General features: G+C 38.3%; 1 protein-coding gene across 4 annotated transcripts in view; it reads right to left on the reverse strand.

The window, feature by feature from the left end:
• The window catches only part of KLHL7 (kelch like family member 7), a 69,483-nt gene that overhangs the window by 23,045 nt on the left and 31,989 nt on the right, over positions 1–14,449 (reverse strand). For 3 of the 4 annotated variants that reach the window (XM_054494856.2, XM_054494858.2, XM_054494857.2), the window contains 3 exons: positions 11,529–11,704; positions 8,453–8,627; positions 270–412 (listed from right to left, as the gene is read on the reverse strand). In XM_054494856.2, coding sequence (XP_054350831.1) covers positions 270–412; positions 8,453–8,627; positions 11,529–11,704 — 494 coding nt within the window. Of the gene's footprint in view, positions 1–269; positions 413–8,452; positions 8,628–11,528; positions 11,705–14,449 lie in introns of those variants that run through there. The other variant, XR_008503604.2, reaches the window with a different exon arrangement.

Genomic DNA, 14,449 nt, shown 5'->3' on the forward strand with positions numbered 1-14,449 from the left:
TGACATAAAGGGGTGAGGAAGAACCAATTTCCCTTTTTCTTTGACAGTGGTTACCATCCAACATTCCAGAACAATTAAGGAAACATTTGGAATCTAAGCCTGATTTCCTTATCTGTAAAATGATCTATGTATCTCATAACGTATGTGAAAGAACACCATAAACTATCATCTCTAAAGGCATGAGTTATTACTACTTCTGGTTGGTGAGTGTCTTATGTGTTCAGTGATTTCAAAGACAACAACGAAAAACAAGAATAAAAATTAGTTACCTTTGGGTTAAAATATCTACAAGACTGTGGTTGAGAGCCTCCAAATAGGGCTATGCGGTAGTCATGTTTCTTTCTTCTAGGTCTTGTGCCATCTACGAGTTCTTCTCGGTCCTCTGGAGACAGTAGATGGTACCTCATTCCACCTGTAGTAAAATACATGGCAACTCTTCAAGAACTTCAGGCACTAACCAGCGCTTTGAAAAGGAAATACCCAGACATAATAGGGCCTTTATTTCAGTAACTTACTTTTATGATATCTCTATAGCATTTGAGGAAAGTGAGGGGGAAGAGGCAGGAGAAATGCATAAGGATCCGAGTACTAACCAATTCATTATTCTCAGCAATCACCATTATTCTAAGACTGCCCCACCCAGTAAGCAACTACTATGTACGAGTGAATTATCTGGCTCCTCAAGCAACAGCTGCCAAAATAATAATTATTGAAATCCAGATCTCCTAACCCAGTGGTTCTTGATCTTTACATTAGAATCACCTAGAAAATCTCTGAAACTATTGATACCTGGGACCTACCACAGACTAATTAAATAAAAATCTCTAGGTAGTGTCTAGGAATTGGTATTTTAAAGGGCTTCTTAAATCTTGCCACTTAAAATGTGGTTCAAAGACCACCTGCTTCAGCATTTGGGAGTTTGTTAGAAATGCTGAATCCCAGGCCCTATCCCAGACCTACTGAATCAGCATCTGCATATTTAACACCCCATGGTAATTAGGAGGTACATAAAACTTTGAGAAGCACTGTCTTAGATGACTCTAAAATGCAATAAGGTCGGAACTACTGTGATCTATCATGATCCTTTTCCTTCAGCAATTCCTTAATTTTGTCAGTGCCACTTAACAATCAAAAACTGTTAAAGTATCATTTCAAATCAGTGTGGGAAAGGAGGATGGTCTATGTTAGACAACAATATAAAGAAAGAAATTATACCCCTACCTCATATTTCACTCTCAATTTCAAATCAATAAAAATCTGAATATACAAACCCATAAATGCACTAAAAGCTTAAAAAAAAGAAAAGAAAAGAAAAAAAAAAACAAACAGGCCCAGAATGGAGAAGCCTAAGAATGACCAAAAACATAGGAGCAGAAAAAAATGTTCAGACTTAACTATATGAAATTTTAAGTTAAAATAGTGCACAGCAAAAAGAAAAGGCAGAATTAAAAGATGACAAACTAGGAAAATATTTATAAATAATAAAAAATACTATTAAAAGATACTTTATTAATTTATAAGAATTACCAGCAACTTAACCAAAAATTGGTGAAGTATCTGAATATAGTTCACAGAAAAAGAACTATAACTCTTAAACATATGAAAAGATGCTTGAGTGCTCTAGTTAGAAAAATACAAATTAAAATCATACTTTTTTCACTTATCAGATTGGCCAAGATCAAACTGCCTGGATCACAGGGCATAATATGGTTGTATCGGGGAAGGCAGCACTCTCTTCCATTGATGGTGGGGATGTGGATGGGTATAACCATGGGAAGGGTGATATAGCCCAATCTACAAAAATTATAAATGTATACACCCTTTAACCCAGGAATTCCCCTTTCTAGGAGTTTATCAACCTAAAGTTCACTGTTAGGGAAGTGGTTAAAAAATTATGCTATGTCTACACAATAGAACATTATATGTGGCTGTTAAGATGAGAAAGATTAGTATGTACGCATGGAATGATCTCCAATAAATAATATGGAATGAAAAAAAGTAAGATGTAGAACAGTACACAGAGTGCACTACTGTTTGTGTTAAAAATGTATATTTTAATGCAAATATACAAATTTTATACATGTAATTTATATATGGATATATAAGTAAATGACTGTATGCACAATCTCAAGACTACCTCTGGAAGGGTATATACAAGATAATAATGTTAATCTCCAGGGTAAGAGAATGAGAGAGTAGGGAAAAGGGGTATCAGAGAGACTTACTTTTCACTATGTATCCTTTTAATACCTTTTGAATTGTACAATATTATCAATCTAAAAATAAAATAAGGCCATTTTATTTTATTTTTTTCTAGAGCCAGGGTCTTGCTCTGTCACTTGGGCTGGAGTGCAGTGGTACCATAACAACTCACTATAACCTTGAACTCTTAGGCTCAGCAGTCCTCTCACATCAGCCTCCCAAAGCACTGGGATTGCAGGCCTGAACCAGCATGCCTGGCCCAAAAATTCCTGACACATGCAAAACATTTCTATAAATGAGGCTGTATTGGGTCTTTATTAAAAGGATAGAGAAAGAAAACTCATTTGGAGAATAGTTGGTGAATTAATGAACATCTTTATCAATATTTATCATTTCTTCCATTTCAGAGTTTGAGTAGAAGCTCTTTTGCATTCAAACAGCTGGATATTTCAGAGGCCAAGGCATGCTGACGCAAGCTCTAGGTCAGGGGTCTGAAAACTTTTTCTGTAAAGGGACAGATAGACTTTGCAGGCCACATATGGTTTCTGTGGAATATTCTTTATTTTATAATCCTTTACAATTGTAAAAAATCACATTAGCTCAAGTCTGCATTTAGCCTGTGGGTAGTTCTTGAAGTGTGCTTCCATAACCAGCAGCATCAGTATCATCTGGAAGTGTGTTGAAAATCCTAATTACTGAACACTAACCCAGACCTTCTGAATCAGAAATGCTAGGGAGGGGTTTGAGAGCCACTGCTCTAGGATGGTTCCACACAGGCTGAAAGTGGACTGTGTAGTCTATGAACACAATATTCCCAGTAAGAGAAAGGTAGGAGGGAAGGAGAGAGACAAGAGGGAACTGTTTCCACCAATAGGCCATGGGGTAAAAGTGGCTGACTGTGGCCGACTGTGCTGACACACTGGAGGAGGGATGCCTTTGGCTCCTTCACTGATGGGCCTTTTTTTTCCTCCCCAAGAATAGGGCTGGGGGACACTTTGGTATCTTTCTTTGAGGAGCTAGTTGTTGCTTAGGCTTATTCCTTTGGGAGTTATTCTTTCCAGATTTAGGTACAATCATTTGTAAATTTTCAGTAAGAAGTTGGCCTGGCCCTTTGTGGTGGCTTTGACTGTGCACTTCATTTGTATTTTGTAATTCATTTTCTTTTAGATGTAAATTTTTTAGCTTAGTTTTATTCTATTTTTCAACCATCTTTTCTGTTTTTCTTCTACTCTGGAAAGGCAACAAAGTCAGGTGGTAGGAAGACAACTGATGATCTGAAAAAGGGAGGCTGGAAGCCTTTCCCCACTTTAGCTCTGCCCAGGCCCCAAAGCTTGGAAGCTTCTCAGCTGCTTGTGCTTAGTCAAGGAGTAATAGAACAATTCACTATTATTTATTTTAAAAAAGGAAAAGAAAAAATGTAATAAGCCTAGTAAGTTAAACTAAACAACAAAGCATCCTGCTCAAGTGTCTAATCCTCACACTTGGTTGAATTTCTGAAATAATGCCACTATCCTGTTCCTTAATCAGTTCAGAATCCATGTAAGAACTAAACACTAGATTCTGAGACTGGCTAGTTGTTTTCAACAGCCCAGACCATGTATGAAGAAATAGAAATTCTAAGGCCAGAAAAATAACACACAGTTTGGGAATTGGGCATAACAAAAAACCTGATACTAGCATGTACAAAATCTAAGAGACAAAAGTCCTAATGTAAAGGCATCTTCTTGGTCCTGATTTTCTTTCCTCTCTGCATTTAAAGAGACAAGTGGCCATGTATGTTCTATCTTCTAAACACTCTCTTACACCATGGTTTTCCAAGACACTAGACTTTGGTTCAAGTAGCTTTGGGGTTGCTGTTTTTTTTTTTTTTTTTAAATTTTCTTGTACCCCTTAAATATAGGTATTTGTAAGGATGTGTCCTTGACACACACCTCTTCTCCTTTTCCTTTGACAACCTCGACTAGGTTCAAACACACTTAGTCTTTTTCAGTTTTGTTTTCATTTAATTAAAAAAATATGCCTTTGGCACTTATGAAAATTTTCATTATTAGATATTCATGTAAAATATTTTTAGTAACTATAGAACATTGCATTGTATGGATATATTTTTTTCCAATCTAGGGACAACATTGGGTCTACTTACCTAAAACCCCATCATACTAGTAAGCAGTAGCTATGTGATAAGTCTAATGAAAATACTGGAAACCTAGAAATTGTTTTTATTGGCTGTATGAGGCAGAGAAGATAAAGTCTTGGATCTGCTCAAGATAAGGAGTTGGAACTGAGATAAAGCTGATCACTAGGATTGGTGGTTATACTTTTAGTGAAAGGGTAGGCTAAGAAAAATACCTGCCCAATGGCAGAAGCAGCAGCAATAATTTGTCTGTTTCAACTTCAGCTTCAGGTAGAGGTAAAGTCTCCCTCTTTTGAGAATTTATATCGAGAGTCCTACCCTCATGCAGGTTCGAGGTTTGAATTTACCCTACCTGCAAGTCTAGGAAACCATAAGCCAAAGAAAATTCAAAGTAGTCCCGGATTGTTGTGCCCTATAGAACTCGGCAAAAGCAAACACCGTTCTCCTATTGAGGAGAAGAGAGAAGACCTGCCAGAGAACAAAGAAGACGCAACCTAAGCCTCCCAATATTCCTGGTGATTAAGGTCAATCAAATATAAGCATACCATTCAAAATTACAAAACATATAAGGAATTAAGCCACCAGAAATAAGTCAATAGAACCAACAAATAGCAGCACTGTTCCTCAGGGACTTCAGATACTGACATTACCAAACATAAAACATAAAATAACATTTGAAGAGTTCAAGGTAAAGCAAGAACTGAAAACACAAGCAAGCATAAAAGACCATAAAAAATGACCAGGGTAGGCCAGCCTTGGTGGCTCACACCTGTAATCCTAGCACTTTGGGAGGCAGAGGTGGGTGGATCTCTTGAGGCCAGGAGTTTGAGGCTAGCCTGACCAACATGGCGAAAGCCTGTCTCTGCTAAAAATACAAAAATTATCTGGGTGTGGCGGCGCACGCCCATAATCCCAGCTACTTGGGAGGCTGAGGCACGAAAATCACTTGAACCCAGGAGGTGGAGGTTGCAGTAAGCCGAGATAGTGCCACTGCACTCCAGCCTGGAAGCCAGCGAGACTCTGTCTAAAAAAAAAAAAAGAAAAAAAAAGGCCAGGCTAATAAATAATACATAGAAGGAAAAAGATACAATTTACAATGACAACAAAAATATCTGAAATAAATTAAGAATGCAGAACTCATAAGAAAATTACAAATTCTCCAGAGACACATGGCAATTTAAATGAAGTACAACAATAATTAAAAGGTATCAGAATGAAGTAGAAGAGAAACTGACTGTGTGTATGTGTACCTACACTATACTTGATCTTAGCCAAAAGACTGAGAAGTGATGTGTGTACATATAGATACATGGAAATTTAGTTTAATGTGTTTCAAATCAGTGGGAAAAAATGAATTATTCAATAATGGTATTGAGCCATCTTACCAGATATATTAGGAAAAATATTATTTATTTCACACCCAATAGATTTCAGTAAGATATAGGCTTAAAATTTAAAAAAAAAAAAAAAAAAGAAGAAGAAGAACTCTATAAGTGATAAATGCACAAGCGGAAAATTTAATTAATTTTTAAAAATCACCTTGGAACAGGGAAGACCTTTCCAACCGCATCACAAAGGAAAAGACTAGTTCAGACTTAATATAAAAACAACATGAGATCAGACTTGGCCATTTTAAGATCTTTTTTCTCCTCTTCTCTTGAAAGCTATTCCAAACAACAAAGAAACAAGAAACAAACACAAACTCTATCTTTGATAATACTAAGAGACTTGCAACCCCAAAACACAATTAATAAAGACAGCTAGCAGATGGAGTATCTGTTAAACCTAAATGGTTGTGCCAGGAGACACCAATGAAAAGCAAGCTAAATTACCCTGCAGAGCCCTGAAAAGGCTCATAATTGGAGATACTAAGTACCTAGAAGTGCAGGTAGGGATGAAAACAAGATAACTCTAAAATACTGAACTAACGACAACTGAACTTCCAGTTCTCCTTCCCCTGTTGCACAGTAAGGTACCCACTGTACCTGTACCACTGTAGGAGACAGGATTCGTCTTTGGAAATACTGAATGAGAAATGTTCCAGACTCAGGGAACAGCACAGAAAAGGATGGGAGTCTGAAAACATGGATTAAGGCCAGGCACTGTGGTTCACGCCTATAATCCCAGCATCTTGGGAGGCCTCGACAGGAGGGTTGCTTGAGCCCAGAAGTTTGAGACCAGCCTGAACAAGATAGCGAGACATCATCTTGACAAAAAAACACAAAAATTAGCTGGGCATAGTGACGTGCATCTGTAGTCCCAGCTACTTGGGAGGCTGAGGTGAAAGGATCACTTGTGCCGGAGAGGTCAAGGCTGCAGTGAGTTGTGATTTTACCACTGTACTCCAGCCTGGGAGACTCTGTCTCAAAAAAATAAAGTAAAATAAAACAAATAAAAATATAGATTACGTGAAAGTCTGCATAGGAAAATATTACCTCATCCAGTTCCTAAATGCCTACACCCAGCTTATAGTTCCCTGAGACAATATCTACAAATATTGACATCTGGCGGTCCCCAATTTAAAAAATGACCAGCTACTCTGATTATGCCACAGTTTAGCCCAAGAACTGAGATGCCCACTTATACATACAGCCTTATCTATCAGTTTTGTAATAACTCACCCTCATATGATATAAAACCACATATTTAAGAAAAGCTTCCAATAAAAAAAGGAAAAGAAAACTCAAAATAATACAGAAAATACAGACAACATAAGAAAACTTCAAAAGCACTACAAAGACTACTTTAGAGTGTTAAGATATTGCAGCCATGAAATAATAAATTAGAGAATAAAAACTCCAGAAATTAAAAATTATAGCTGAAATAAAAGGTTGAAAAAAATCAAGTTCTCTCTCAGAAAAAGGCCAAGAGACAAAGATGGATAATTAAAAAAAAAAAAAAGAAGAAAGAAAAGGATCAGATTGGCACTAGACTTCTCAAAATAACACTGGAAGCTAGAAGATAAATTCTAACTGAAAATGATTTTCAGCATAATTCTATCTTCAGTTTAACTATCTTTCTTTCTTTTTTTTTTCAAATAGACAAGGTCTTACTCTGTTGCCCAGGCTGGAGTAGTACAGTGGCAGGATCAGAGCTCACTGTAACCTCAAACTCCTGGGCTCAAGCAATCCTCCTGCCTCAGCCACTGGAGTAGTTGGGACCACAGGCACAGGCCTCCACGCCCGGCTAGTTTTTTTTTTTTTTTTTGTAGAGTTGGAATCTTGCTATGTTGCCCAGGTGAATCTCAAACTCCTGACCTCAAGCAATCTTCCTGTGTTGACCTACCAAAATGCTGTTTTTAGAGTTGTGGGCTACTGTGCCCAGCCTCCTTCAATATTTTATGATAAAATAAACATATGAGATTTGTCAAGCCTCCAAATATTTACTGATAATATACTCTATCAGGAACCTTTTAGAGGATATGTTGCATCAAACAAAAAGAATTAACATAGAGGACAGCCAGGATCCAAGAAGACAACCGATCTAACAGGAGAGGAGTGAAATGGCTTCCCAGGATTGTGCAGAAGGAAACCCTAGGACCAGAACTGTGCCTCAGGCCTAGAGAGCAAACAGTTCATATTGGAATGGTTAGAAAGAAGGTTCTACAAGGCATGTTTCCAAGAAAGAAAAGCAACAGATTGTTTAATTGTATAGACAATTTTATTAGGTGGCATTTTACAAAGGTGTTGAGGGGTTGGGACTTAGCCAGCAAGCAAGAAAATGGAAGCAAATGAAAACGATGTGGCAATATTTATCTCTGGGCCAAAAAAGACAAAATACTGTTTAAGAAAGAAAATGTGATCACAGTACACTACTTGGCTGAGTAAAATAAAAAAGGAAACACTAGAAACAAAAGTGCATGAAAGTTATTGTACACAAGAGTAGAAAAAGCATAAGTAATTTGTACCTTCTATCATATATACCCCTATAAAATAAGGGTTGAGGCCAAGTCCCTTCCAGCTGTACAGTTCAGAAACCCAAGGGATTAACTATCTAGAAGAGCAAAATCTTGAATGTTTCTCCCTGGCTACTGAGTCTAATCCATTCTAAAGGGTTTTAAGCCCATGTGAAACTGGCTACATGATCAGGTTATAAATGGATATTAAGGCAACTTACTTATCACCATCTTAAGGCATTCAGGATTGTCTTGAATAAGTGGTTCAGCTTGTACCGTTTTACTTAAGAAATTCTTTGATATAAGAGGAAACCTGACTTTAGCAAGGATATCAACCATAAATGGCTGGCGATTAGGTTCATCGTATTTCAACCACCTGACTGCAGCATCATAAACCTAAGGGGGAAAAACAGCACAGTAAAGTTCTTAGAAGACAGCAACATTTCCAATTACCTATGTTTACTCTCACATTGAAGGGAGGGAACTTCATAAGGAGATAACCACTTATTCCTAGTATTTTTCATCTCTGGACACTTGCTGGTTCTTCAGAACAGCTTACATACTGCTCTAGTGAGTCTTGTAGGTAATATGTTTTTTAGAACTAACTACTATTATGTAATGTAATGACAGGGAGGATGTTGAATTTATGATTAAAAAAAAGATAGCTTCCTTTTCAGACAAAGACATGATATACGTTGCACTGAAAAAAAACTATCAGTCAACAAAAGTTTCAACATATACTCATTTAGTTTAGTACCAGGAAAACAGGTTAATTTCTCAAGAGGCCGTCCATTCCAGGAGATATGAAGGTCATCCATGATTTTATTTCAATATTATATTTCTGCATTATGAATGGATAGACTTATCTGCTTTTTAGAAACTTTAACGTATAAAGAATTCTATACTTAAAAATAAATTACAGGATATTTAAAAGAATTGTCTTCCAAAATAATACTGTTGCTTCATTTAACTGCACTGAACAAGTCCAAGTTTCTCAACATAATTTAACTTACAAATCATTAAACACCCCCCCAAAAATCAATTGCTTCATATACACACACATCTCCCATACCCATTAAATTAATTTTGGGGTGATATTTGTAATAAATTTTCGGGTGATATTAATAAGGCCCAACTTCTGGTCTCTTTCTGAGTTAATTTTTTTTATGGGAATTGGTCTTTTTTTAAACAAATTTTTTCATTTTAGAATGTTTTAGATTTATAGAAAAGTTGCAGAGATAGCACAAAGAGTTCCCATATGCCCTGCCCCGGTTGTTAAGGTGTTGCATTGGGATGGCATATTTGTCACAACTAATGAACCAATATTGACACATTAACTAAATTTCATATTTTTTTGGATTTCTTTAGTTTTTATCTAGTGTTATTTTTCTGTTCCACAATACTATAAAGAACAACACATTACATGTAGTCATTAAACCTTAGAATCTTCTAGACTGTGACAGTTTTTCAGCCTTTCCTTGTTTTTGACAACCTTGACAGTTTTGAGTTCTGGTCAGGTATTTTGTTGAGAATGTCCTTCAATACGGGTTTATCTGACGTGTTACTTATTAGACTGAGGTTTTTTTTAGGAGGACGATCATAGAGCTGAATGGCATTTTCATTACATCAAGTGTGCATACTATCAACATGACATCACTGATGATGCTAATGCTGACCATCTGCAGGTAGTGTTTATCACGTTTCTCCAGCGTAACGTTACTTGTTATTTCTTTTCCATACTGCATATAAGTCAACCAATTTTGATCATGGAAGTAAATTTTTTCTGTTTATCTAGTGAGGTCCTCCAGGTCCAACCTGTCAATTTGCAAATTGATACTCTGGGCCACGAAGAAGTCTGGGCAAAAGAACATTGCTAAATGCAAATTTTTGTTTTTAGAACAAAAGCAACTTAAAACATATGATCTTATAGTACCTATATTAGTTTTCTATTGCTGCTGTAACAAAGTACCACAAACTTAGTGGCTTAAAATACAGAGAAGGATGTGGGGCTGAAAACAGAGATTAAGTGAGTCTGCATATTAAAGTGTTCCCACAGCCAGGCATGGTGGCTCACACCTGTAATCCTAGCACTTTGGGAGGCTGAGGTGGGCAGGTAACCTGTCTGAGACCAGCCTGGCCAACATGGTGAAACTCCATCTCAATTAGCAGGGTTTGGTGGCACATGCCTATAATCCCAGCTACTTGAGAGGCTGAGGCATGAGAATCACTTGAACCCGGGAGGTAGAGGTTGCAGTGAGCTGAGATCGCGCCACTGCACTCCAGCCTGGGCAACAGAGTGAGACTCCATCTCAAAAAAATAAATAAGGCCGGGCACGGTGGCTCACGCCTGTAATCCCAGCACTTTGGGAGGCTGAGGCGGGTGGATCACGAGGTCAGGAGATCGAGACCATCCTTGGCTAACACGGTGAAACCCCATCTCTACTAAAAAATACAAAAAATTAGCCAGGCACGGTGGCGAGCACCAGTAGTCCCAGCTACTGGGGAGGCTGAGGCAGGAGAATGGCGTGAACTCGGGAGAAGGAGCTTGTAGTGAGCAGAGATCACGCCATTGCACTCCAGCCTGGGCGACAGAGCGAGACTCCATCTCAATAAATGAATGAATGAATGAATGAATGAATGAAATAAAGTGTTCCAGCTCCCAAATGACTGCACCCAGCTTACACTTCTGACAGTTTATCTGACAGTTCTATAGGTCAGAGTCCAAAATGGGTCACAGTGGACTAAAACCAGCGTGTCTGCCTGGAGACTCTATAGGAGAAACTATTTCCTTGCCTTTTCCAGCATCTAGCAGCTACCTGCATTCCTTGGCTTATGGTCCTCTTCCACCTTCAAAGACAGCAATGACCAGTCAAGTCTTTCTCACATTGCACTACTTGACGCTGCCTTCTTTTGCTTCCCTCTTCCAAATTTAAGGATCTTTATGTTTACACTGGACCCATTTGGATAATCTCATCTCAAAATCCTTAACTTAGTCACATATGCAAAGTCCTATCTGCCACATAGGTATATTCCAGATGCTGGGGATTGGGAAGTGGACATCTTTGGGGAAGGCATTGTTCTGCCTCCCATGGTACCCAATGGTTTTATCTCTATGAAGTGGCCTATTTCTCAAAGAGCCAGCCTGGCAAGCACCTAAGATTGCAATACTCTGTTTAATGTAAAGAACATATTCTTTCCTAATATGACTCTTTCCCTTGTCATGCGTCCAAACATGAGTTTTAAGAAACCAATAAAGACATTTTTATTAAGAAAAATGTGAGAAGGCAATTTAGTCACCTGATCCTCTGCTCTCACAGTCAGAGTGTCCTGGTTGAGAAGATGTGTTACTCGCTTGACATCAAGTTGAAGAAATTCATCAGTTTTGTAAACTTCAGTAAAATGCTGATGAATAAAGTCATCTGCAGTTGCTTTCAATTCAGGACAATCTAGACACTCCGCTAGCACACTTATACCTAAACATAGAAAGAAAATAAAAGAATAGAAAATCATTTTTAGAAAAACCAAGTATACATTCAAGATGAAGCATGACTTCAGAAAAATTAGTTGAGTAAATTTCATAAATCTGGATCCTTTCAGTTTCATTGATTTGTCTATTCTTGTGCCAATACTATATTGTCTTATAAAAGACTGTTTTGTTTTGTTTTTGGTTTTTTGTTTTTTGAGACGGAGTCTCGCTCCATCGCCCAGGCTGGAGTGCAGTGGCGTGATCTTGGATCATTGCAAGCTCCTCCTCCCAGGTTCACGCCATTCTCCTGCCTCAGCCTCCCGACTAGTTGGGACTACAGGCGCTTACCACTACAGGCGCTGGCTAATTTCTTTTGTATTTTTCAGTAGAGATGGGGTTTCACTGTGTTAGCCAGGATGGTCTCGATCTCCTGACCTCGTGATCCGCCCACCCCGGCCTCCCAAAGTGCTGGGATTACAGGCGTGAGCCGCCTGCCTCAGCCTCCCAAAGTGCTGGGATTACAGGCGTGAGCCACCTGCCTCGGCCTCCCAAAGTGCTGGGATTACAGGCGTGAGCCACCGCGCCCAGCTGGTTTTTATATTCTGTAGGAGAAGCCCCCTTCAATGTGTTTTCAAACTTTTCTTGGCTATTGTTAAACATTTTCTGTTGCAGACAAATTTTAAAATAAGCTTATCACATTCTACTTTACAAAATCTCCATGTGATATTAATCAGAATTGCACTGAATTTTTGGATTACTTTGGGACAACTTCTGCAGCATGGAGGAGCTCCACTTAAAAATATGACATACATCAAATTTATTCAGGTATAAACTTTTATGTCAGGAGTTTGCAAAGTACTGTTTATGGGCAAAATCTAGCCCATAGCCTGTTTTGTAGGGTCAGCAATTAATTTTACATTTTTTTGAAAAGTTAAGGAAAAAAAAAAAAAGAGGAGGAGAAAAGGGAGAAGTGAAGATGGAAAGGAAAGGAGGAGGGATAAGGACCACATGTGGTCCATAAAGCCTACAATATTTACTTTTCTGGTCCTTTACAATATTTACTTTTCTGCTCCCTCTTCTATATAAAACTACAAATTATTTTTGTATGTGATCATGCGGCAAGCATCCTTAATTATGTTGACTTTTTTTTCAATTCATTATCTGTTTTTCCATGTTTCAATTTCACATTGTCTTCATTTAATGAATTTTGATGCTTTCATATTTGTGCCATAAAGGTTCTCAAAGCTGATGCTTGCTAACCAACTTAGATTAGCTGGCATTTTCCACCTCTTTTGTAATATGTACTAACTAATGCCATGACATGTTTGATGCTCATGGTGAAAAGTTGCCTGTATCTGTACACTTCTAATAGTTTCACCCAGTAGTATTCCTATTTTAAGGATTATTATTTTTGCTTATTTAAACATCAGAAATGGCTATTGAAATCACAAAAGATGCCTTCAGCATCTGCTGCTATGAGTTTATGTACCCAGTTTTCTCCTACAGCTTGTTAGCATAGTAAATTATGTTACTAGATTTCTTGACATTGAAATGATTGAACCATTGTGTCATTTTTGAAGTAAATCCTAGCTGATCGCAAAGTATGATTATTTTTAAAATACTTCATTTTTTCAAAGCAGTTTTAGGTTTATAGCAAAACTGAAGAAACATTATAGAGTTCCCATGTCCCCGTTGTCACCACACAGGCATAACCTTTCCGACTATCACCATTCCACACGAGGGGTATTCTTGATGGTTTTTTTTTTTAGCATTAATAAATCTTTTTCAATGAAACTAAAATATTATATGTGTTTGTACACATACATATATATACAAGCACACACTTTCTTCATCCAATGTTGGTATTATGGTAACCCTACCCCAGGAGAATGAGCTGGCAAGTTTTCTCCCCTTTCTAGAGATTTAGAACAATTTAAATAACATAAGAATTAATCTATTCTTTGAAAGGTTGATAGAATTAACCCACAAAGCCTTCAAGCCTGGAGCACTAATTAGAAATACATCTTCCTGATGGCTCATGCCTGTAATCCTAGCACTTTGGGAGGCCTAGGCGGGTGGCTCTCTTGAGGTCAGGAGTTCGAGACCAGCCTGGCCAACACGGTAAAACTCCATCTCTACTAAAAATACAAAAATCAGCTGAGTGTGGTGGCACACATCTATAATCCCGGCTACTCAGGAGGCTGAGGCAGGAGGATCACTTGAACCCGGGAGGCAGAGGCTGCAGTGAGCTGAGACTGGGCCACTGCACTCCAGCTGGGGCAACAAAGTGAGACTGTCTCAAAAAGAAAAAAGAAATACATCTTTACTTTTTTGATTGTTTCTGAGGTTACTGGCTTTGGGTTTTATACCTTTTTTCTTTTTTTTTTTTTTGAGATGGAGTCTTGCTCTATCGCCCAGGCTGGAGTGCAGTGGCCCGATCTCGGCTCACTGCAAACCCCACCTCCTGGGTTTCAAGCAATTCCCTACCTCAGCATCCTGAGTAGCTGGGAGTACAGGCGCATGCCACCATGCTCAGCTAATTTTTGTATTTTTAGTAGAGACGGGGTTTCACCATCTTGGACAGGCTGGTCTTGAACTCCTGACCTCGTGATCCACCCGCCTTGGCCTCCCAAAGTGCTGGGATTACAGGTGTGAACCACCGTGCCTTTTTTTTTTTTTTTCTTTTTTTTTTGAGACGGAGTCTCAGTCTGTTGCCCAGGCTTGAGTACAGTGGCACGAACTCGGCTCACTG

This window comes from Pongo pygmaeus, chromosome 6 (assembly GCF_028885625.2).
Source record: "Pongo pygmaeus isolate AG05252 chromosome 6, NHGRI_mPonPyg2-v2.0_pri, whole genome shotgun sequence".
Lineage (NCBI taxonomy): Eukaryota > Metazoa > Chordata > Mammalia > Primates > Hominidae > Pongo > Pongo pygmaeus.